General features: G+C 53.4%; 9 protein-coding genes across 9 annotated transcripts; 3 read left to right on the top strand and 6 right to left on the bottom strand.

The window, feature by feature from the left end:
• Nucleotides 1–1,153: 1,153 nt before the first annotated feature.
• MAM_02081 (Rho guanyl nucleotide exchange factor) lies at nt 1,154–6,504 on the top strand (the record flags this gene model as incomplete). The annotated part of the gene is made up of 3 exons (XM_040820880.1): nt 1,154–4,741; nt 4,801–5,451; nt 5,521–6,504. The coding sequence occupies 3 exons, from the start codon at nt 1,154–1,156 to the stop codon at nt 6,502–6,504; spliced, it is 5,223 nt and encodes a 1,740-aa protein (XP_040681223.1).
• A 1,138-nt stretch (nt 6,505–7,642) lies between these two features.
• Nucleotides 7,643–8,395, bottom strand: MAM_02080 (UPF0041 domain protein; the record flags this gene model as incomplete). The annotated part of the gene is made up of 4 exons (XM_040820879.1): nt 7,643–7,787; nt 7,864–8,000; nt 8,093–8,108; nt 8,172–8,395. The coding sequence occupies 4 exons, from the start codon at nt 8,393–8,395 to the stop codon at nt 7,643–7,645; spliced, it is 522 nt and encodes a 173-aa protein (XP_040681222.1).
• A 524-nt stretch (nt 8,396–8,919) lies between these two features.
• Nucleotides 8,920–9,345, top strand: MAM_02079 (NADH:ubiquinone oxidoreductase 10.5kD subunit; the record flags this gene model as incomplete). The annotated part of the gene is made up of 3 exons (XM_040820878.1): nt 8,920–9,005; nt 9,095–9,201; nt 9,254–9,345. The coding sequence occupies 3 exons, from the start codon at nt 8,920–8,922 to the stop codon at nt 9,343–9,345; spliced, it is 285 nt and encodes a 94-aa protein (XP_040681221.1).
• A 534-nt stretch (nt 9,346–9,879) lies between these two features.
• MAM_02078 (uncharacterized protein) lies at nt 9,880–11,238 on the bottom strand (the record flags this gene model as incomplete). The annotated part of the gene is made up of 1 exon (XM_040820877.1): nt 9,880–11,238. The coding sequence occupies one exon, from the start codon at nt 11,236–11,238 to the stop codon at nt 9,880–9,882; it is 1,359 nt and encodes a 452-aa protein (XP_040681220.1).
• A 1,317-nt stretch (nt 11,239–12,555) lies between these two features.
• On the bottom strand, nt 12,556–13,795 carry MAM_02077 (uncharacterized protein; the record flags this gene model as incomplete). The annotated part of the gene is made up of 3 exons (XM_040820876.1): nt 12,556–12,675; nt 12,750–12,925; nt 12,988–13,795. The coding sequence occupies 3 exons, from the start codon at nt 13,793–13,795 to the stop codon at nt 12,556–12,558; spliced, it is 1,104 nt and encodes a 367-aa protein (XP_040681219.1).
• A 741-nt stretch (nt 13,796–14,536) lies between these two features.
• On the bottom strand, nt 14,537–15,105 carry MAM_02076 (Thioredoxin-like fold protein; the record flags this gene model as incomplete). The annotated part of the gene is made up of 3 exons (XM_040820875.1): nt 14,537–14,623; nt 14,707–15,033; nt 15,094–15,105. The coding sequence occupies 3 exons, from the start codon at nt 15,103–15,105 to the stop codon at nt 14,537–14,539; spliced, it is 426 nt and encodes a 141-aa protein (XP_040681218.1).
• Nucleotides 15,106–16,409: 1,304 nt separating this feature from the next.
• On the bottom strand, nt 16,410–17,231 carry MAM_02075 (uncharacterized protein; the record flags this gene model as incomplete). The annotated part of the gene is made up of 1 exon (XM_040820874.1): nt 16,410–17,231. The coding sequence occupies one exon, from the start codon at nt 17,229–17,231 to the stop codon at nt 16,410–16,412; it is 822 nt and encodes a 273-aa protein (XP_040681217.1).
• Nucleotides 17,232–18,848: 1,617 nt separating this feature from the next.
• Nucleotides 18,849–20,192, bottom strand: MAM_02074 (acid phosphatase; the record flags this gene model as incomplete). Its single annotated transcript, XM_040820873.1, has 2 exons — nt 18,849–19,879; nt 19,955–20,192. 2 exons carry the CDS (start codon nt 20,190–20,192, stop codon nt 18,849–18,851), a joined length of 1,269 nt encoding a protein of 422 aa, XP_040681216.1.
• A 1,546-nt stretch (nt 20,193–21,738) lies between these two features.
• On the top strand, nt 21,739–23,874 carry MAM_02073 (L-ascorbate oxidase; the record flags this gene model as incomplete). Its single annotated transcript, XM_040820872.1, has 1 exon — nt 21,739–23,874. One exon carries the CDS (start codon nt 21,739–21,741, stop codon nt 23,872–23,874), a length of 2,136 nt encoding a protein of 711 aa, XP_040681215.1.
• Between the last annotated feature and the right edge of the window lie 453 nt (nt 23,875–24,327).

Here is a 24,327-nt window from a genome sequence, read left to right as displayed (position 1 = left end):
CTAGGCTGTTAGAAGTGCCCCTTGGAGAGATGGAGATGAGAAACGAGGGCGGCCAGTGTTTATATATGACATTCATGTGGCCGGCCAGTCAGGATTCAGATGAAAAAATTCCATCGCATGTAATAATAAGGGCTGAGGACATGAGCGAATGGACGGGGTAATACTCCGTAGAAAGGATTGGAACAAGATGACATGGTGTTTTCTCTCCCTTCTTCTTGTTTTAACCCCAACAAGGCTCTGATGGACGGCGGCTGGGCGCGGAGAACGAGACAGGAAGGTGCGACTGCACTTCGTAGTAGAGTTTCAAGTTGGGGACTTGCTCGTCATGCTGATGAGGCACTCCACCTGCTGTTGTGGCTGTGACGTCGTGGCTCAGTTGAGTGGGAAGTGGTGAGACGGCCGTGTGTCCCCGACGCCGCAGAGCACTTTGTGCCGCAATTGTGCTCAGCATCTATCTATAGCTATTTGTGCCGAACACTGGGACAATTTGACGAAAGGGCAACTTGTCACGTCGTCTCAGCCCTATTATTATTAACCGGCTCTGCCGAGTTGGGCCAGCGTCCCAAAGCAAAAGTCCGATGCCAAGACACGTCGAAAGTCGGCTTGGACTCGTCAAGGGCTCTCTTTGACATGGCAAGGGCTGGACATTTCCTGCCCCCGCTCCCGCTCGAGTTCGTCAGGCAAAGAGCCTCATCGGCCTCAGGCCACAGCCCACGATTCATCGGTAAGCATTCTTCAAACATACATTACTGTCCGCTGCAGTTGGCGCGCAGGAGCGCACGCACAATCAATCAATGCATCCATCCCTCCACCATCGTTGCTAAATAACAAGCCACCAGACTCTTCCGTCTCCGCAGAGTCGAATCCGATGCGGCTCTTGGCAGCCAATACGTGAGCGCCAGCCGCCGCCCACCTCGTTTCTTCTCCTCGCATGCTCGCACTCGACGGTGCGGCGCGACAACGTTGACCCGCGGGGTGCAGCCGTCCCACGACATCTCAACACCACAACACCACCTGGCTGGCGTTTCGGGTGCTGGTGCATGTGTGCGACAAACTCCCTCCAGCTACCATCTCCAGCGTCGACGCCGCCTCTTCTCTCCGTCCGCGGCAGCGTCTGCTGTCGGGGCCCTTCTTGACTTGACCTGTCTCCGCCATGTCCTTTCGTGCCGACGACCAGCGCCGTTATGGCTCCGTCCCTCCTGTGCAGTATGCCGTGGCCGGCCAGCAGCAAGATCAACACGGCGCTCAACAGGCCTCCAATGCACCCGGCCTAGGCCGAAGACCGAGTTTCAACACGGGTGACGACGCTGGCTACTACGTTCAGGGTCACGGACGCTCTTCTTCCTTCGGTCGTGGCGGCGAGGACGAGCTGTTCTTGACGGGTGTTGGCCGCGGCAATTCCCACATCAGTCGCTGTCCTTCCGCCAGCGGTGCCATGGCTGGCTATCAGCACCGATATCAAGATGCCACTCCTCCGAACCCCTCACCGTCTGGCTACAATCCTCAGAACTTTGCGCCGCCTTCAAATTCCGCCTACCAGAGATCGCCAGTCTCTACGCTTCCATACCATCCTACGCAGCGGTTCTCGACCTCCAGCGCCGGGTCATATAACACTCCATCTCCGCCAGCCACAAACTACACGCCACAAGCCTACAACCCTGCCGCATATGCCGCCGCAAACTCCAATCCTCAAAGGCAAGCCAGTCATCATGGATATGGATATGCCGCACATGATCAGAGCTATGTGACAGCCGCTGGAACAGCGGGCTCGCCTTCGTACGGGCACTCTCCCAGTGCGTCGCACACGTCGACGTTTTCACAGCCTGCACGCTCCCCTTCCTTTTCATCCGGCTTCCTCCCGACCAGTCCTTCATCCTTCACTGGTTCCAACCCCGTGAGTCAGACGCCCACCTACGACCCGTCCACCTACCTCTCGTCGACGCATTACTATTCTTACGGCTCCAATGGTGTTGCTCCCTATCCGACGTCAACAAATCAAACTCAGCTTCCTTATCCCAACTCATCTCACATACCGGTGGGCCCAAACTACACGGCTAGCAATGAAGACAATCCATACTACAACCGTCATCGCTCAGACTCCCAAACTTCTCCCAGGACTTCCCCTTATATGCAGCCTCAGTCATCGCCTGGACTCCAGCGGCATCCCACCAATGCACCACTTCCAAGCCGGCCAATGGAAGACGTTCCCGAAGAGATAACCCCATGGGACGAACGTGGACGGCCCCTGCCCCATGACGAGTTGGACGATGAAATAGTCGCCCAAGAGACCATTATTCATGACATCGAGGCGGAGCTTGGAGGATCTGGGTATCGCTCCCAACACAGGCGGTCACCAATTGGCAGCCAAGTATTCGACGGCTCGGCGTCAGCCCATTCCCCGGCAAGCCGAACTTCTCCCGGCCGGGGCTCAATTCAACCTAGGTTTGACGACGACGACGACGATCCAGAGGGGACAGCCGGTGTGCTAGCAATGCAACAGGCGGAGCTCGATGACCAGCGATTCGGTGGCGGCACATTCATGTATAGCGGCTCTGGTCTTGCCCCAGCTGCTCCACTCCCCGTTACAATGTCTGCTCCCGCGACGACTACCCAATCCAATCTTCCGACCACTCCCCCAGAGGAACTGAGCCAAGGTAGTGATAGCGACTTTGGCGGCATGGATCTTGGCATGTTGAGTGGGGGGTATGCAGGGACCTTGGCGTACGGTGCGGACATTGGCTCCCCACCTGGATCCTCCTCGATACAAGATGGACCAAGGCCGTTGCCAACACCCGGCTACTACAATTCTCTGAAGGAGAATCACGACCACGGGGCTGCTTTCAACAATGCCGAGGTGGACTATGGAGGTACAGGCGGGCTACAAGCCCCTGAAGCTCACCGACTTAGCTTTGACGAGGGTCGAGAAGAGTGTGTCTCCCTCCATTCCCAGCATAGTGGGACCGAATCGCCCGCCAAGGACGATTACCAAGATCTTTTCTACCACCCTGGCCTCTCGAACCGCCCGCTTCCTGCTCTACCCCCTGGTCCCGGTTCTGACAGCAGTTCCATGTTCTCTGTTCACAATAGTGTCCGGTCACAACACCAGCATGCTCATTCGTTAAATGCTGATGCGAGATACTATCAGGGCGACGGCCCCGAAACCCTTCACCAACAAGGAGGGCAGCAGGGCCTGCACCCGGAACGTTCAGTATCGCTTGGTGGCCATAGCCACACACCGCAAATCCAGGCTCCCGCGAGGTCGAGAACGGATGCTGCTGAAGAACGAAAGAAGATCAACCGCCATCACCAGATCACACATCAAGGCCCATCTTTCGACTATGATGCGGCATCTGCGGCAGCGTCGGGCGCTTTCGATAGCATCACTCTGCCCAGCGGACGAAAGAAGAGACTGGTGCCATCGAAGCTCACGGCAAGCGATTTCGATGACTGTGGATCGCCGTGGGCGTTAAGCCATATCGAGGCTTGGATTCGCAACATGGGCCAGGGCGAACCAGACCTAAAGGAGAAAGCTATCGAAGAGGCCATAACGAACCTTTTTGTGTACAAGATACCCACCATGAATGTCGCGGACGCTGAAGCTTTGAGCAGTCAAGTAGTGTCAGGCATGCTTGATTCTCAGGTTCTTCTACCAGATGAAGAATGGGTCAAATTTGGAGACGGCCACATTTCGGGTGTGCTATGGCAGTTGACCGGATCGGGCTGCTATGCACCCAGGCTTCACGATGTCGACATCGGTGGCCGTTGTTATTCTCATTATTGTACTCGAACTCTGAAGAAGGTCGATTTGGAAGTCTTCTCAGAGGAAGTGCAAGGTGCTGATGCGTGGCATGTCTTCTACAAACTGACGAAGGAAGTTGTTGAGTCAAGACCAAAGAAGGAAGTTGAACGCCAAAATATCCTTCACGAAATTGTCACGGGCGAGGAAAATTACATCAAGCAACTGGACATTTTTCGAAGGTTGTACAGAGATGACCTTGGAACACGGGATCCGCCAATCATTCATCCTGACAAGCGAGATAAGTTCTTGACCGCAGTGTTTGGAATGCTCGATACCGTCGTCAGTATCAACAAGGATCATCTCCTGGCACAGCTCAAATATCGTCAGCAGGAACAGGGTCCATGGATCGTAGGCTTTAGCGATCTTTTCCGTGAATGGATCCGGAAGGCCAAATCCGTCTATACCGAGTATGCCATCGGCTATCCACGAGCCGCATACATGGTCAGAAAAGAAGCCGATCGAAATTTGCTCTTCAAGCGATTTCTCGAAGATAAGCAGAAGGATAAGCTGTCCGCCAAGCAAGATTGGACTCATTTCTTGATCACACCTGTACAACGTCTTCAGCGGTACATCCTGTTGCTACAGAGTGTCGAACACAAAACGGTCGGGGACAGTGAAGAAAAGACAATCCTGCAAAAGGCGATCCAGGAGATTCAAACCGTCACCCTCGAATGCGACGCCAAGGTGGCAGAAACCAACAAGAGAGTTCAAATGATGGAATTGGATCGAATGCTGGTTCTCAGACCGGGGTTCCAGTCTGTTCTGAATCTAGACCACCTAGGCAGAGTTCTCATCATGCAAGGCGAGCTCCAAAGGATGGGTTCAAAAGGCATGCGATGGGTCGACTCCCATGCCCTTTTGTTTGACCACTATTTGATTCTAGCCAAGGTCGTTGTGCCCAAGGACGGTAGAGGGGAAAGAAAATACGATGTCTCGAGAGAGGTAAGGCCTAGAGAAAATACCCTCACGCCGGAGGTCCTTGTACTAACCAGATGCTGCAGCCCATTCCAATGCCCCTCCTATTCCTTGAGAGCATGAACGATGAGCCAGTCATGAAGCAAAAAGGCCTTACGGCGCCTCTCGGCAGAACCACTGCGGCGCCAGTGGGTGCTCAACCGAACAAGGTAGGCAGCAATGGTGCTGGCCGACCGGGGTTGGAACATGCATCTACAGGATCATCGGGAAACCAGTTGGTACCAACGGCGTCAAACGACGCAGAAGGCAAGATCTTATATCCCTTCAAGGTCAAGCACCTTGGCCATGAAGTGTACACACTCTACGCGTCCTCTGCCCGGGACAGACTTGACTGGTGCAATAGCATCATCGACGCCAAAACAAGGCATGCCAAGGCTCTGTATGCTCAAAATGCCGAGCCGTTCAGGCTTCGCGTTCTAGCAGACGCTGCCTTCCACTACGACGCCAATTCCGTGTACGCACGAGCGTCGGGTGTTCCCGTCAAAGGTACCCCCCTCGACAGAGCCATCCAGGACTTGGAAAAGGTCTTGGGCTCGGCGCAGGGCATTGCGGCAGTATGTCGTGCACAGGTGAACTGTGCCACGGGTTTCTCGGCCTTCGGAAGGCAAGTCATTGCCATCGGCACAGATTACGGCGTATTCACATCTGATCCTCTCAATCCTCGCGGTTGGGTTCGGGTAAGTCTCCGGCTTGATTCATGTCTTGGTGGCCCCAGAACTAGCTTGAACTAACTACCAACGCTCAAGTCTATACAAATTACTCGGGTTACCCAAATCGCCGTGCTAGAGGAGTTCTCGGTTTTTCTCGTTATTGCGGACAAGTCACTCATTTCTTACCCCCTAGACGTTCTAGTTCCGGTATCAGAGTTTTCCGCACCCGTCAACGACAGTAGCCGACGTGCACCCCAAAGACTTGCAAAGGACGTGACGTATTTTGCCACGGCACGTTTGAAAGAGCGACTATTGGTCTTTTACAAGCGGAAAGAAGGCCTTAACACATTTTTCAAGGTTCTAGAGCCCATCTTCCACAAGGCAACTGAGAAGAAGTCTCGGTTTTACGGGGGGCGCAAGTCGGCCGTGGGCAGCACCGACACCTATCGTGATTTTGACGAGTTTTACTTGCCAGCAGAATGCTTTTCACTCAACATCTTTCATAATAGTTTTGCCGTGGCGACGTCCAAGGGTGTCGAAATTCTTTCGCTGGACCAGAAAAGGCCAATGTCGATCCCCAACTTGAACGCTCCGGCAATTGCCAACATCGCAGGCCGTATTCGCGACCAGCGACCACTCGGCGTGTTTCGTCTGAGTAGCAAGAACGAGTTCATTGTTACGTATGAGGACTGCGCGGTTTACGTGGATGAGGTGGGTAACGTCAGTCGCACTCTGATCATGGAGTACACTGGCAAACAAAAGAAGGCTAGGGGGGCGACAAAATTTCAGGATTATCTGTTACTTTTCAACGAAGACTATGTGGAGGTACGCAATGCAGAGAATGGACGGCTTCGACAGATCATTGCCGGGCGGGACGTGCGAGTAATCGACCTTGGCGTGGACCCCTCGGATGCCAGCAAAGCAGCTTCATCACAGCAGGCGTTCGGGCCCAACGGACAGTCGCCACAGGCTGGTCATAACTCCAAGGTCACGGTCAAGGTTGCAATGTGCCATCCAGAGCTGCCCGGCCGACAGATTGTCCTGGAAATGCTTCTCAATGACGGCCACTCGGAGAGCTGATCCTACTCTAGAGCTCAGCAATTCATCACGACTGCCACGATGTCTCGGTCATGAATAATTCGTATGTTTGGAAAAGCAGAGGTAGACAGACTATTTGTTGTATATGGGAAGCGGGGCCTTGGGAGATTTGCGGAACAGTTCATCATGAGGTTTCCTGGAGACGAGCGGACGGCGAGGCGGCCTGGGCACGCTCATTTTACCAACGACGTTGCTGACGACGTTGGAGAGCGTTGGAGAAGCAGGCAATTTGGATGGCAGTCATGTGACGTGACGATTTATGTTTGTACTGATTTGATTTTTTTGCATCTTCCCCTGTGTTTGTGCGCAAAGGAAAGGGTCCCGGTCCGTTGTCCTGCCTCCTCACTATTTTTGTTATTTTTGTTCTTGTATGGCGCTTGGCGGTTGTCCCTTTTGAACGAAGGGGAGGTTAGGCATTAGCTTTCATGTAGGTGCGTAAGGATCATTGATTAAGACGTCTACGTGTTCCTCGTGTTGACGGTGGCTTGACCGGTCGTGGGACTCGTCGTAGAGAAAATCCTCTGCACCTACGTACCAGTAGGCAGGATTATGCCCGCTTGAGAAAGCCTGACAGGGGCGTTTTATTGGCACATGCAACACAAAACTTGTGTCCCTCCGCCTCAGCCAAGCGATGCGCACTGTGAGCACGCAGGTGCGTCACCGCCCCAGTATCTCATGTGATGCGAGTCAGAGGACGGGCTCAGGACGGGCTCGGGCCGGACAATCAGCCATGTCACGACGGAGGCGGCTGCACACATGGTGTCGTTCAAGGAAAAGCTAGCATTGCGATAATGTACATGGGACAATCCGTCATGCCACGCATCTATCTAATGCCGTCCGTATCGAGCCATCGTCTATCGGGTACAGTCTTGAACAAACCCCCCTCGCGGCAGAGTCTTGCAACCCGGCCAAAAGTCGGCGTGACGTGTTCCCGCTCCTCCTGCCATGCTGCGTTTGCGCCAGTGTTGGTGCCTCTGACGTGTACTGTGGAAGATGCGACCCTGCGCCTTCCCGTCACAGCACCTCTGATGATGGATACAAGAAGGGAACGGGGCCTGATTTTGGTGATTCTTTTCACGAATTGCTTCTGGGCGTCTCGCACAAGGGCACGGCGGTAACTTTAGGCTTTAACCTGGTCCTTGACGTCTTTCTTGACGTCGTCGACGACTTGTGAGAGGCCCTTTTTCTTGGCGGATTCGTACATGGCGATGCGGGTGACTTGGACGATGCCGACGAGGCCGAGGAAGAAGTTGACGGCAGCGAGGCTAGATGGCGGGGAGACACACACGCACACACGCAAGTCAGTCGGTCTGTTGGGAACGAGTGGCGGACACGACGTACAGGTAGTTCTTGGGCTTGATGATCAGGCACCACCGCGTCCAGATCAGACCGGTGCACGTCAGGGCAAAGTTCTGCGTGAACGAGAGCTTCTCGGCGGGGCGGGCAAAGTCGGAAATACCGGCGAGCACGAGAGCCCACTGGTCACGGCTGCTGTTAGCCTCCCTTTATTCCTGGGCTCGGAGGGAAAACTGGGGGACGGGGGGGGGCGGTAGTCATGGCGTTGACGGACCTTCATGACGGGGGCCCTGGATAAAACGTCGTTAGCTGCTTGGGGGTTCGAATGGCTTGGCGGCAAGGGCGTTGCGTACCAGAAGTGCACCGTCTTGATGCCGACCTCGCTCTCCCACGCGCGCTTGAACCAGCTCTGGTGCTGCTGCTGCTGCTGGGCACCGTCGGCCGTGCTCTGCCATCTCCTGCTGCTCTCGCGGAAGCGGAATCGCTGGGCGCGGAAGGCCTGGGAAGCCTGTGCGGAGAAGGCGCCTTGTCGGAAGGCCGGGCGCGAGGCGCGCATGATTGTGCTGGCGACGACCATGCTTTGGTGGTTTTGTTAGCCGGTGCCTTTATATTCCTTCCCGTTTGTATGTGTGTATGTGTGTGTGATGTGTGAATGTGGACGATGGGAGGAAGGGGGTCCGAGGTGCTCGGCAGAACAGCACAGCACAATCCACGAGTTATATGTAAGGGGGGGTCCGCGCGTGGAAAAGAACACACGCACGGGGCGAGAGCCATTGATGTAGAGAGAACGTACGTTGGGCCCTTGAACACGGCAGTTCTTCTCGGTTCGAAGAGGACGAAATAATGTTGCGTCAAGGCGACACGGGACGTGTGGTAGAAACTGACGGGGCCCTTTTGACGGACGGTCCGGAGATCAGCCGCCAGCGGAGGAGGTGCCAGAGTGCGAGACCGGCCCCGAGGAGTTGCCAGGATGGTCCCCACTTCGATGAGTGGCCATGGCCAACCAGAGCCTTACTGAGCACGACTTCCAGGACCTCTGTCCAGCAAGGAAAGCCAAACTCTGTCGTCCCGTCTTCCGGCAACCGCAGCCTCCCGACCGCCATGTCGAGCAGATACGCATTCACAAAGGGCCTCAAGGAGGTGCGCTTCCTGTTCTGCCAGACGTCGGAGCAGAGCGCGGCCGTGCGGTACGTCTTCCCCGACGCACGGCACCGACGAGGAACTCGCGTCCACGCGCGCCAGGCGGCAAGCAAGTGCTGACGAGACACGGCTGCAGATCGTTCCTCACGCGCGCCTATCCCACCATGAAGAAGAATAATCCCCAGACCCCGATTCTCATCCGCGAGGCCCAAGGGACCCTGCCCAAGGTCTACGCGCGATACGGTGCGTGCCCCAACGAATCGCGAGTCGCCGTCTGCATGCTCACGAGTCGCAGAGTTCGGTCACGAAATGTCACAGTCGCTGGAGGGGCTGTCGGACAAGCAAATCGAGGACGCTGTCACGGGGCTAGTCAAGAACACCGCGTAGACGATGCCTTCCGTGTCCGGCTGGGAGGGGGGCAGGGCGCCGGTGCCCTTGTATATAAGGAATGAAACATGTATCCAAATGCCTCTGCCGGGTTGCAGGATGACGTGAAGTGAGCCTGTGGGACGTGATGCTCTGCCAGGTTCACACTTGAAATCAATCGGCTACGGGGGATCAGGGAATACGCCATAGGGCCTGTGCCACCCGGGATTCGTTGCGAGTTGCCTGCAGCTGCGTACGGTTTCCTACGTGCTACTCTGTTGGCCCAAAACAGACACGCAAAAGGACAACAACCCCAAAGGCACCATCAAACAAGAGAGAGCGCGCCGGGGGGGTTAACCTCCGCCCCCAAGTCTCGTGTCTCCCAGACTTCCGCGTCATGTCCCCTGGGTAAAGCCGGTAATCTTTCCTCCTGAAGATCCTTCGGGGCCTGCGCTCGAGTCTTCCTACTTAGCGATAGCTGGTCCACCAGACGCTTTGGTCTCGGGATCCCTGGCTGTCGTACCCACCGCCCGCTCCATGACTGCTGCGTATGTATCAATCACACTTTCGGACAGGGGAAGGAGTCTTGTCTTGTTTCCCCTTGGGTGGATATCCGGAGGAGGCATCACCAGCTTTCGGCTCTGCTACCTCCAACTTCCCATTATCATCGTTGGCAGGGGTCATTGCAGTCTTGGAGGCAGCATCTGTTCTCGAGACACATGCATTTGGCGTTTTGCCCCGATCATCACTGGAATCAATGCTTCGCGCTGCCGGTCGATTGTTCAGACCGCTCCCCATCAAGGCCGTGTCTCTCCCCTGGGCGGACCCTTCAGCACCCACCACTTGTCTCTTCCAAGCTTTTTTGCCTCGTACGGTTCCTCGCCCATCGCCAGTAAATTTGAACGAGTCCTGGTCTGCATTAATTGGGATACGAATCTCTCTTCCAACTGCATTCTCTGCCTGAGAAACCGGTCTCGGCTTGTTGTTTGCTCCTCCACTCTTCTTGACTGGACTTCCAAGCATCCCGGAGACCTCGCTGTGATGCCTAGAGTGCGATCCGGAGGTGTTTCTATTGGGCGGCGTCTTGTTGGGGCTGGCGGATGGCGGACTGTTTCTCAGTGAGCTACAAGACGACAAAGTTTTGGATTCCGCAGATTTGACGCTCAGGGCTTCAGTGTCAGATGTGTTCTCGGCTGGCATGGGTACGTGGTAGCTGGTATCGGAAGGAGGAGTCTCAGAACGTGCTGCCTTGTCCCTGGCAGCCTTGCCTGGACCGCTCTCCGCGGATACCGCTCTCTTAGCCTTTCGTCGATGCCGGGGCCTTGCAGTCCTCTGCAAATCTCTTCTTCTCCCCTCTACTTCTTCTTTCGTGAGTTCACCGAGTGGCGGAGAACCTGTGCCAGTCACTGCGGCTGCATTAGCGGCTAGAGTTTTGGGTCTTGTTGCAACCGCAAAAGACGCTTCACTTGATACCCCCTCGGGAGAATGGCGAGCATGAGAAGGCTGAGACTGTGTAATGACATTCCCTCCGGTGTTCTTCACATTCAGAGGAGCCCCTTGACTCACTCGTGACTGGTCTGCGTCTCCTTTCTGCTTCTCACTTTGGGAATATATGGGCCGGGCAAGCCCGGCTGATGAGACTAGTGGAAGTGCAACCTTCACTTTGCGGCCTGACGTTTTGGAAGATTGGCTTCCCTGACTCATGGGACTCACAGCTCCATCTTTCTCGACAGGATCGTCCTTCTCCAACGCCTCCTCGGAGGGCGGCTTTGACTGGGTCTTGAACTCCAACGCCTTTTGTGCCGCTTTATCAGATGCCAACTCCTTCCTCTCTTGTCCCGAAATGACTTTGTCAGTCTCTTTCTTGGGGGCCTGAGGTCGCAGGGAGATCTGGGGCGGTGGTTGCTGTGGCATCGCTGCTCGCTGAGGGAAAGCCACCACTGGGCGGTGGCCTCCAGACACTGGAGCTGTTTGACTCGGATGACGTGGTACATGCTGCATATTCATCCCGTCAACAGCCTGTAATTGGTGCTGAACAAAGGCGTCACTAGCCAAACTTTGCGTCTGGGCAGGATACATCCAGTGAGGCAGGGGGGGGCGTGGCGCATTGTCCGATGAACGCAGGTTCTGGATGCGAATGCTTCGCAGAGTGTCATGCTCGGCGGCATCTTCGCTCCGTTTGCTGCCGTGGAACGGCTTAATCGAAACAATAAGTTTGTTGTCTAGAAGGAATTGCCTTGGGAAATGCAGGCTTTCCTTCGCGGAAGTTTCGTCTTCGAACCTAGAATAGAACAAAAACGTCAGTTGACTCGTCATTTTTTGATCGTGACACACGCTTTGAGGCAGACTTGCCGAACTATAAAGGCGCTACTCGAACGTTGGACGACCCCTTCAACGGGCCCAAACCTATTCTGCATTTCGCTCTTCAGAAGACTCCTGATCTCAGCGTTATTCTCGCTTGGGAAACTCCTAACCCTCAGCCAAATGCTTCTGTTTGCTTCGTGAATGCGCGCATCGTGTCTCTGCCATTTTGGTGGCCCTGTGCAGGCAGGTGGATTCTGCGAATAGAACGACTCCTTGCCATCATGGACAGGATGTTCATCTCGAGGCCGGTAGCTCGCGGGACCGAGTCTTCCTCGAGGTCCGCCGCCGCCCCCAAAAGCAGCTCTTGTCACATTCGGAGATGGGCCACAGCTCGATGCAGCTACTGCCACTTGAGGCAAAAGTTGTGCTGTGCAAGCTTTGCCAAACATGAGGCGTTGACTGCCATCACCCTGCATGGACCTTTCATTGCCAAATGCCCCGCCATGAACGTGAGGCGCATCGCCAAACGACACCACGCGATTTCCTGAAAAGTAATTATGAGACAATGGGCGTGCTCCCTGACCCAACTTCTCGGGAATCTGTCGGCCAGCCGATTTCCCACTGCTGTCCTGTGGGTGCGTTCGATTCGGCACCGTGTTGCCTCCTTTTCCAGCAGATTGTACGCCGACCATCACAGGAATCTGAGACTGAGACGACATGTTTTTTGTTGTCTTTGGAACGAGAGTGTTGGATTGTTCCGCATCATTGTGTTGAGGTTGCCTAAGGGGACTTTTCCCTGCAGTCGTACCATGCTGGGCAAGTCGATCCTTTCGAGGGAGCGGAGAAGGAGACGCCCGGTCATCCCTCACCAGAGCTGGTCCAACGTGGTTCTCAGCGTTAACAGAGAGGTGAGGCTGATTTTTCTGGTTAGGCGGGGCTGTATTCATCGTCATAGATGTTGTGGCCTGCTCGTTTCCGGCATTCACAGGTCTCTTCTGCACATGGATGTCTTCGGGCCCGTGGACTGAACTGGTTTGTCGGGGCTGACTTGTCGGTGCGCAACTCAGCATCGCCGCAGTGCTTGTCCGCCGCAAATCTTCAACGGCAGTTGCATGTCTCACCTGAGAAAGGCCAGGTGGCCCATATCCAAGCATTGCGGGAACAGGACGATGTTGTCCATCGTGAAGACTGTTTGGTGTCGGGACATTGGTGAAGGCCACTTGGGAACTCTTGCACTCTGAGGGTGGGAACTTTGGTAGTAGTGCATTCGCATTGTAGTCAAACACCTCTGCGTGAACTGTTTCCTTGTCAGTGTGACGGGAGAAGAAACGGGAGGATCATGCTGTCCACAAAACGTACCTTGGAGGTTCTCGCAATTCTTTACAACAGGAATTTTGATATTATCCGGCTTGATTGACTCAAAGTCCTTCTTCCGTTCCTCGAGAACTTTCTCAAAAATAGCCACCATGTCCTTGTCGATATTACCTATGGCCTGCCAGTCGTCTTCAGAGAACAATTCCATAATGCCATCTTCTGAAGCCCAGTTTTTGAGCTTCCTACCATTGCCACGTGCGAGCCACTTATCTACGAATTCTCTGATATGCTCGGTAAAGTCCCTTTCCACTATTTTTGCTATGATCTCGTTTTCGGCATACAAGGTATTTAGGAGATTCCACCGATTCTGGGGGCCGTCTTCGTATATGTCGTGGGGGTCGAAGTACTTGAACAAAGTCTCTGGGTAGCGCGGCTTCTCCAGCAGCTTCATAAAGGGTGCGTGCTCTCGGCGAATATCGTTGCATCGAAGGTCGATCTCGCGTTGCGACCAAAGCCTCCTTTCGCGCCCAAGTTTGAAGCTGTCCACATTCGCTTTCCGAAAAGGAAGTCTCCCTCCTTTTGTTGAGAAGATGGCAGAAACATTATCCGGGGACTTGGTGTAGAAGTCTTTATCAAAGTTGTCTTCAATGATTCTGTCGGGGACACCCTCGGCGGTGGTTCTGCGAGCCATGTTGTATTTGGCGGGCAGACCGTCAGGATACGCTATTATAAACGCAGGTCGGACTCGACCCGGATAAGCATTGGCCTGGATTCTTTGAGCCTCAGCTCCATTCTCTTGAGAATTGGGCGGGTCATAGTGTCGGAAATAATGCCCGGGAGCAGAAGATTCCATGAGAATAGTCACACAGACCTGACAGAGCCAGGAAGGAGTACGCAGACTCTTTCTTCAACCAACTTGGGCCGATAGGGATGATTGCAGAAAAACACTGACTGTGCGAAGCGTAGTGATAAGCTTTAGAGAATTTGTAAACAGGAGGTAAGGGGGAGAGGGGAGTTCAACATTTAGGATGTATCAAGGAACGTGAGTTGGCGCCTGCAGCAAATATAAAGCCAAGGCAGTCACTCGGGAATACAAAAACAAAAACAACAAAACAAAAACCTTCGCTTTTTAGTATCTGAACAGACTTGCAGAACCGACCACGGGGCATACCAACTGAGAGTGAACGACATCTGAGAGAAACCCAGGTCAGATTGGTGCGCGTGTTTGACAGAAGTCCACAAACAGGGCACAGTGAATTCCGCCTACCCCGATTTTGGTCCCAAGACCAAGCTGAGGAAAAAAAAAAGACACTGCGGCTCTTTGACATGGCACGCACGCCGATGTTGATACATGGGCCAGCGCGCCATTCTAGTTTTACCTGCGTGTAGTAACAGTTCAATTCTCAATTCACATAGATGAGCAAACCCTAGCTACGAGTTCGAGTAATCAACTGATCGGTATCAGGCAGAAATACTTTTTTGACAATTCAAAACTTTGATTGTTAACAAGAAAGGAGATTTCGGGTCGCGGGTGTTGAGCATATAGGTATGTACAGGTGCGTTTCCGTAGTTTTGCGTCTTCACGAGGCCCTATTCACTCTGACTTCTGCGTCTTGAGCAGCTTCAGAATCTGACTCTCGTTATCGCCGGCAATGGCTTTCCCATTGTTCCAATCCACGGTCTATGCAAATGGATCAGCTCGTTTCACCGAAGAACTGCGGCTCTCTATCGCAGCTCTCGACTCCTCCACGTGACTCTACTTACCACCGGTCGCAAGAAGCTCTCCTTGCTCTCTCGGAACTTCTTCAGCGCATCCTTCTCGTCGCGGGCTCCCTTGATAACCTTGGCTATGCTGGTCCTGCCAACGTAGTCGAGGATTGTCTGGACCTGCTCAACGGTGGGAGGCTCCTCGGTGATGTTGAGCTCGAACGGGTCGCGGTTTGCTTGTGTCTGCGCTGTATGATCGCTGGCCTGGTCGAGAGTAGCCCCAGCCTGGGCATTGGCGGAAATATGTTTGACCAGGTTGGCAACTCTGATGGAAGCTGGGGAGCTGGCCTTGTGGAAGACCGTGACAATGTCGGGCGACTTGTGCTGTACTATTTGTTAGCCCGCAGCTCAAGTTCATGGCGGGTGCAACTTCTGCTTCCTTACAAATCGAAACATGTTGTTTGTCTGTGTCTTGAGGAGTCGATTGGGTTGAGTACAGAGTTTGGAATCGGAATGCTGAGGGATGATGAACGGTTCCTGCCTTGTTTAGCGGAGCTGTCGAGAGCGGCTGCCGAGTGCACTGGTTGTCGCGGGAGTACGTAGTGCGGAGCAGTACGAAGTACTAAAGTAGCTGATCATTAATGTGGGCCTGTGGGTTTTGTCATGAAAACAAGTTCGCAGTCCTCGACGTCCGGCCAGGCTCTTCACGGAATTCTTGACATTTTGCTGCATTTTCCTCCTTCGTCAAATTCTTGGTCAGCCTTTTCAGCAGCTGCCTTGAGGGCCAGGCCAGGCCGATTCCTGCCCAGAAAGTACACAGGCAGATCGAACCACGCGAGGAAGAAGAATCGGCCGACGGAGCGCAGAAAGTCAAGGCCGCTGTCACGCTGGATTCGAATTTGGGATCCCTCGACGCCAGGAGTACAACCATGTCTTGGGCATCATCATCTTGATGGGCGGATGCCTTGGCTTCATCCCATTCCAGCAGCTGTCCTCGAGTCCAATGCCAGAACTCGGAATTGGAATCGGAGTCTCGCCCCTACAGACTTGTGGCCTGTGTAGCTCTGGCCGGCTTGGTATCCTTGGCTTGGCTCTCGAGAACGACATGGTGGGCTTTGGTCAAAGCTTTGTCGGAAAAAAAAATACACTTGTCTGTCCATGCTACAGAGCCAGGAGAGGTGAGACGCACAAAAAAATAAATAAATCAATGAACAATCAAGTAAAAGCCATTTGCTGGCGGACCAAGGTACCGCCCAGCACTGGCCTCGGGCAAGCTAATTTGGGAGAAGGACAATAAAATAATTTAGTCAAGCGATTATAGACAACACCATATTCAAGTCCAAAGCCCAAAAACATAAACCAACGTGTAAAGACTTGGCGAGAAGCGATCGAATACGCGCGGTTGTCCCGAGACGTGTTGCCCGTAAGCTCGTATCGTCAAGCCAGAGACGCACCAACGAAGAAACGAGGTTATTTCGTCTCGGGAACCACCGCAAGAGCTACGAACCAAAAATACCCTTCACAACCCGCCAGCCATGATTCTTTTGCTGTGCTCAAAAACTGCTCAAGTTCCTTCGGGGCAGACAGACTTCTTCATTGTCGCGCGTCTGTTTTAGCGGGGCCATATTCAATTGTCACATTTCAATAGTGATACACAAATTAGTTATGTTATACCTCGACCCCGATTGACAATTGCCCCGAGACCTTGGCGCCGTACGAATGCCAGAATGTCATGATAAACCTGACTTGAAGCATCTATTTCAATGACTGGGCTCAGAGCCTGCACCAACAAGATTCACACAAAGAACTGCAGCACTTGCGGCCAAGCTGCCCAGAACCAGCATCTGAAGGCCCTCCAACAGGCTTCCCTTGACGCTCCTCGCTTCACCACGGAGTAGCCAGCTCTTGCCCGATCCAAATGCCATGAGCACTATCAGGCATAAAGCGATACTCCAGTGGAGACCTTTGCCCACTGTTGAAGTAAAGCAGTACGGGAGCAAGGGTATGATACCGCCAATGGCATACCCCAGCGAGATGGATAGGCCAGAGGCGACGGGCGAGATTGGTAGCTGATCCGACAACGGCTCTGTCGCAGCATTCTGTTGCTGCAGGCGGCAGACTGCCCGTCCAAGACCATCAGGACGATTTTTCAACGCCACAAGAATCTCCAGGACGGTAGTATGTGGTAGGGCCAGGGGCTCAAGATGGTTCCGTATTAGGTCCTCTTTTGATTCTTGTTCCAAAACCTTTTCCTCCAAATGATCGCTAAGATTCCTGGATCGGCCCTCTAAGCTTCCATCGCGCAACATGGCTCTTAACTCTTCCTCGTCACCGTTTTTAACAATGTCATCTCTGCCTTCTGTTGAGTGAGGGACCTCATCCAGTGCAGATAGATAACCACCAATGCCCATACTGATGCTTCCGGCGCACAACTCGGCGAGACCTGCATTGATGACGGTATCAGCTCTTCCTAGTGAGCTGAGCCCTGCAGTAAGGGCAAATGGGACAGTAAGGCCATCGGAAAACCCGAGCGTGAAATCGGAAAGAAAGCGAGTCAGCCGAGGGCTCTGGGGTTTCGACATTGCGACTAGCTAGAGGGAAAGCGCTGTAAGCGGGATTGTTAATCTATTTGTATCTTTGCAAAAAAGGAAGAAACCATGTCGCGAGTTGGTCAATGTGCGTGGAAGTGAACAACTGGTTGATTTTCGAACAACTTGTCACATTGACCAGAGTAGCCAGTACATCGCACCACTCATGTAGGATGTGAGAAATATCGGAATCAGAGGAGCCAGGGAGCCCAGGAGCATGACAGTTAAAAACGGGGACGCGCCAGTCACTGGCCTTGAGGAGAACGCAACAAGGTTAAAATGGTCCAGTGCATGACGAAATTGAACAGCTGAGAAACCCGAGTCGAATGAATGGACGGAAGCAGTTGTCCAAATGAGGGCGCAACGTGGGAGGGTTGTGTTTTCGGCTGTGCTTGCATCTCCAGGCTGGCAAGTGACTTTAAAATGACCTGATCAGCCAGTGCTCGCTCACTCCTGCCAGATCGGACAGACGATGCAGTCAGTGGCAGGTGCGCCGCCCAACAAGGGAAGGTCAGGAACAGAAGTGGCTGCAGGTGCCATTCACCCCCTGGAGAAGATGCCTTGGGTACCCGAGGTGTTCCAATGTCACATCATGATTCATGAGATATCAAATGCATCCAACCAAGTAGGGACGGCCTTGCATCGCTGGGCTTCCAGCTTCCACGTGCTCACCAACTTAATTCTGCCAGTTACGGAGTACGAAAGAAGCCATCTTCTGTGCAGCATGAAGTTTGTGGAGGACATCTCCTCCACAGGAGTAACGGGCAGAATCCCGACGTGCCTTGGCCTGTACTTGGTAGGTTCCTGCCCCCCACACGCTCTCTGTAAAAATTACCTCCTATTGGTTTTCACCCCGGCTGAACCTTTGAACTACTATACGGAGCATGGCATGTTACTGCGTTCAGTGACTTGCAAGCGCAACTTGATCCAAGCGACGTTCCCCCTTCCCTCTGCCAATACTCCGTAAGTAGTTCTCTGTTACAGAGTACACACGCGGGTCGCATTTCAAATCTCGGCTACCAATTCAGCGTTAAACCGGCTCTCCACGTGCTCTGCCTACATGTTGCGACTCAGCCGCTGATTCGGTCACCAGTGACCACCCGCCTCCTCAGTGCTTGTGCGTGGGGAAGGACCCTGGGGAACCTGAGGGGGACGAACCCGAACCCGAACCCGAACTGACGGCCCGGGATCTTTTGGAGACCGGGTGACGGGGGGACAGGGGATTCCTGGAGTCTACGGAGTCCCCATGCCCCTTTGTCCACTCTCGATTGGCTACCCGGACGGCGGAGACGCTGAGAGGCCAAGAGATCGCCGCATCGTCCGTACAGCTGGACCAACCGATCTCGAGGTTGCCTCGTACGGAGGGGCAGGGATGGTTTCGTAAACGAGTCCTCTGTTTCTGTACAGCACCGTCTTGTCACTACCTTGTGTCCACCAAAAGTTGGGCGTGCACTTTTGTGTGTGGTAGACCACCTTATATGCTATGCGACACCTTGACGTTCTCCATTATTTTTGCTTCGTCATGATTTATTCTTGATGATTCTCCCGCAGCCAAGTCAAGAACATCTATGGCGATCCAAATATGTTGAATTAATCAAAGACTCACAAACTTCATTTTCTAGAGGGCTCATAGCCTCGAGGAGGATGCAGACCATCAGGGGTCTCAATCGTGTCCTTGTAATAAGTAGGAGCCTCACTATTTTCCCAGGCGTCCTTGACGGACTGAAGAATACGACGGCCGCTGAAGGCCTTGTCGAGAATAAGATTAGGTTTGGGGAAGATGTCGTTGCCGCCCCGGTTGTTATACTGGCCAGCATACGAGTAGTTCCAGTACATGCTTTGAAGCTGTTCCCGAGACTTCCACTTGCGAAGCTTGTCGCCAGTCCTGTCCGCAACCATCTTAAAGACATTGGCACCGACGTCCCATCGGCCAAGGGTGGGGAGATCCCAGTTGGCAGAGACAGTGGCAATTTCAGAATAGTGATTGTAAAAATTCTTGTCCTCAGTGCCAACGAGCTCTTTGGGGACAGCATCACCAATAAGAATTCCCAGAATGTTGTTGCGGGCAGCGTACGACTCGTTCTCATCCCAAGTGATCAGGACAAGCGTATTCTGCATGAAGTTTCCGTCCTCGATAAGGGGCTCGAGGAACTTGCGACACCAGACGCCGGCGACAGTGACAGAGGTGTCGTGACCATCGGAAGTCATGTTCGGGGTAATAAACATCCACTGGGGGAGCTTGTTGCCTTTGAGGTCCTTGTGAAACATGGAACGTGAGGTATCGATTAAAGACAGGTTCTTGATTTGTGACAGCTTTTGCTCAGATTGGGTGATGCCGTCGTGTAGAACGGCAGGGTTGTGCTTACGCACGTAGTCGTTGGCACCGTTCTTTCGGTTGCGGTAGGAATTTCCCTCAAAGCCGGAGAAAGGCATGTCTTCCTGGTAGTGGGCCCACGAAATGTCCTTGGTGTCAAGAAGATCAATGACCGTGGAAATGTTGCGAGGCGAGCGGGTGAAGTCGTCATTCTCCATACCAAAGTAATCACCGGCAATGGAGGCCATGTAGTTGGGCTCAGAAGGGTGAGTGACGGCGAAATAGTTGGACAAGGTGATGCCCTTCTTAGTGAACCAGTTGAAGTTGGCTGTGATAGATGTCAGACCTTGTATTCCGCAACATCGTGCGTTCTCCCCATGGAGTTGCCTGGAAGAGCACTTACGGTCACCGAAGGATTTGTCATAGTTCTGGTTCTCAAAGTAGATGATGGCAAGCCTGTCAAAGGCCTTGCCCTTCACATGACTGGTAGGGCTGCTGGTCTTCGCTGTAGCGGCAGCCTTTGCAACATCGACAGTTCCAGTAGCTGTGTACCTGGTCTCCCAGCCGCTTTGAGATTTGTAAGGAGTGGCGGCGGCGGCGACGGCGACAGACAGAAAGCTGGCAGTTTTCCGGAACAACATATTTCGTTTCTTCAGCCTTTCCAGTTTGGTTTTACAAGCAATGAAGCAAGTTGATCTGCCTGCTCGTACCGTAAAGATGGATCGACGTTTGGGGCGGTGCGTTTACTTAAGGGCACCGAGTCTCATGTCGGCAAGGTACGGAGGACCCCTGGCTTCTCCAAGCGAGTACTGCTCCGTCGAATATGCGTGACCATGCTAGGTAGTCAAGCATTGTACGTACTTAGGTAGGCATGGTTGAAAACGCATAAATGACTCCTGGATACGGAGTACTTTCAGTCGTGGTGGCAAGGCTTGCTTGCTGGCCCGCGGAGTCTGGCCATGCCACACGCCCCGTCCCCAACGGACTAGTGAGCATTGCGAGCGAATGCAAACACGCAGATCGGGCTCTCTATCCGTGGAGACGGACATCGCCCGGACCAGTCAATCCTACGGGAATTATGTAGCGTCAGCAATACTACGTACTACTTTCCCAACTGAACCTTGCCTAGCACTGTCCGGGTGTACGACGCAATACTCCGTACTCCGTACTAGACCTGGAATGTTTGTTGCCTTCTTCTTCCAGCCACGGTAGCCCAGAGTCCGCTAATCCTGTGTCTCAGCTCACATCTCGGCACCCCGAGGGGGCCCCTCGTCGGTATCCCCAAAAGTTGAACGAGGCGCCTAGGTGTCAAAACGCTGGCATCTCGACCTTGTTCGTCCCTTATCAGTGGCCAACCTGGAGGAGCATTGGGTTTCGGTGTTGGGAACCTGACTGTTTCAAGAAGCTCGGTACTCCGTTCTGGTGACCCCAGTAACTTATGTCTCTCCCAGTTGGTCTGGCCACTCTCCAAAGTGGTTGCGGGACAGGACCTCGAGGCTCCAGGGTTTTGGGCGAAGAGCGGGCCGACGAGATACAGTTTTACAGAGTACGGAGTACTGCGTCAAGAGTCTCCTTCTTTTTTTGGGAGCTGAAGTCTTTGAGCAGATAGAGAGTGTGACCATTGAGTCATTGCGCTTGTCACCTCGAAGCAGGGGCTCCATGCGCTGTTGTGTGCCGATCCATCCGTTGAGGAAGGTTGGGAAGGGCCATTTGTCCATCCAATTGAGCACGTTGACGAGTCTATTTTTTCTTGGTGACATCTCCATCTCAAGTTCGTAGCCTGGTGGCCCGTGGGGGTCTCGAGATCGGTGTTGATGCTACCCAATAGCACTTGGAAGCTTCATCAAGCGCGTCTTGCAATAACCTTTGAGGATTGGTCGACAGCCTCAGAACACGGTATATTTCCTGCATGGGACCACGCTTAACGAAGGTCATTACTGCCGTCTTCCCGAACGGAACCCCTGTGTGGAATGCAAGGTGATTTTCTGACTTGGTGGGTTTGCTCACCAGCGCCAACTGCAGATCACATTGCTCGTGGTTTTGCGGCGCGAGTCGGCGACTCGGCAAGCACCAGGGCGAGGTAGCCATGCGGCTTGACTACCATCTGCTGTGATAGGTGATTCACCATTTGCCGCTGGTGACAGTTTACGTGCCGCAGTTCGGTGCTGGTGCACTTTGTCCAGCAGAATGTCTCCAGCGGAAGATGGAGAGGTTGGTGAAAACGCAGAGGAGCAGCCGTTTCTTGTCCAAGAGACATCACGAGACGAGGGGGAAGTCGAGGCAGGTGCGAGTCCGGCTGCGACTACTGCCTCTTCCACTCCCCTCAGCGAATCGAGTCAAACTGCCTGGCTCGGAAAGAGCCGAGCCTCACGACAGCACAGATGCTGCAAGTTGAGCCTCTTCCTTCTTTTCTCCTTCGTCACAATCTTGGGTCTTTGCGGCATCATGCTGAGGTTCCCACCCAGAGGAACGAGAGGCTCTCTTGATGTGCACCCCCACGACGATCAAGAAAAGAACCACCAAGATGATCCAGCCAAAGGCCAAACCGATGACCCCGAGCACCATACAATACTACACTATCCTGAAGACGTCCCCCGCACGCCACGATTACGAGACATATCCGAGTATGTGCTTCCGCCGTCATGGAACCGCAGTGCTGCACGGGTAACTCGGGAATACTACTGGACAATATCAGATGCTGAATTGAACCCAGACGGAGTCTATCGACCCATGATGCTCATCAACAGCCAATTCCCCGGCCCCTTGGTGGAATGCAACGAAGGTGATACAATCGTTGTCAACGTGGAAAACAAAGCCGTAAACGCCACATCAATTCACTTTCACGGACTCTTCCAGAATGGAACCAATTGGATGGATGGCACTGTAGGCGTCACCCAATGCCCCATTGCCCCTAACTCAAACTATACATATAAATTTGTTGTCCGTGGACAGTCCGGCACATACTGGTATCATGCTCATCATAGTGCTCAGGCATCGGATGGCTTGGTTGGACCTGTCGTTATTCATTCCCAGGATGAGCTTGGACTGCAAGAGGTCAAATATGTGACGGACAGAGTTATCATGGTCCAGGACCATTACCACAGCACAACAGCTGAGTTGTTGATGTATTATCTCCAGCCAGACCAGGAAAACAACGAACCTGTTCCAGACAATGCGCTCATCAACGGCCGTGGCGTCCGGAGTTGTGATGACTTCAAGGGGTGGCATTGCGATAACAGCAACACGTCTAATCCGATATTTGACCTAACTGCAAACCAGCGGCATCGTCTACGATTCATCAACGTGGGAGCCTTTGCCGAATTCCAAATACAAATTGACGAACACCCATTCTACATCACGGAGGTTGACGGAACAGATGTTCATCCGGAGCCCTTCCATCGTCTCAACATCTTACCTGCTCAACGCTATAGCGTCATCGTTGACACCAACGTCACTACCGCTGATGCATATTGGCTGCGGGCCAGGATGGTCACGCACTGCTTCGCCACACAAAATGGTCGATTACAGCCGGAAGTCAGAGGAATAATACGGTACATCTCGTCAGTCTCTCAGCCCCTCACAGCTGATCCCCAAAGCAAAGACTGGCCGGAGGTCATCGAAACCATGTGTCGTGACCTGAACACGTCGGTTCTACATCCAGTTCAGCACATGAACCCACCCCCCGCAGACGACTTCGTCACCCTTAGAGCCAACTTCATGATTGGAGCTTGGCGTCTAGCACGAGGCTTCTTCAACGACTCAACTTGGCATGCAAATGTCACCCACCCCTCTCTCCATCGATTCCTCGATGCTAAGCCTGAATCAACCAGCCTCGAGGCCCCGTTGGCCATCAATAACAAAGTGTTCGACAAGGACAACGACTTTGTCCTTCAAACAAAGGGCATTCGCACAGTCGACATCTCCATCAACAACTTTGACGACGGCGCACACCCTTTCCATCTCCACGGCCACAAATTCTTCATCATTGCCCAGGCTCGGAGCGGATATCCCCCCACAGCCGCAACGCTGGACAAGTACCTGCAGCACAATGGTATGCCAGAGAACCCCCTTCGCCGGGACACTGTCACGGTAGAAGCCTACTCATGGGCCATAGTACGCGTTGTGCTCGACAATCCCGGCATATGGACGCTTCACTGCCATAATACGTGGCACTCTGAGTCGGGCATGGTAATGCAGTTACTCGTACAAAGTGAAGTAGTTCGTAGGTGGACGGTGGATCCGCAGCGCAGAGCAATGTGTGAGCTGGAAGGTGTCATGTCTGGCATCAGGCCAGACGATAGCATTTGGTTTGGCAGTTTCTAGATGTATGACTGCGTACTGCTCAAGCGGTGGTCGTTGGTTATGACGCGTGAATTTTGGATACCTGGGATGTGTCATTAGGACAAAGTTGACATCATGGAAGGAGGATGAGAGTTTGTACTTGTAGGCACGGTCTAACAGGGGAATTTGATGGAAGAGTTCTCTTCCTGAGCAATGGAGCACACTTGCCTCTCCAGAATACCCTTCAACGTCATTAAAGCAGCGTGGAATTTTCTCACATTCCTTACGTCCACGAAAGAAAAAGGAGAAAATAATTATATGTTGAATGATTTTGATCCTGGTCAGGTCTTCTATCCTAAGTAGACTCTAAGTCCACCACCAGCCAAACATCAGTATTAGTATCCCTTCTATCCCCATGGTACCATTCCCTTGTCTAGTTGAGCAAGTCCCTGTACAAAAACAACACACCCAAATTCCCATTTGTTACAAGATGAA

This window comes from Metarhizium album (assembly GCF_000804445.1).
Source record: "Metarhizium album ARSEF 1941 chromosome Unknown scaffold_3, whole genome shotgun sequence".
In the NCBI taxonomy this organism is placed as follows: Eukaryota; Fungi; Ascomycota; class Sordariomycetes; order Hypocreales; family Clavicipitaceae; genus Metarhizium; species Metarhizium album.
This window is presented reverse-complemented; position numbering and strand designations above follow the sequence as displayed.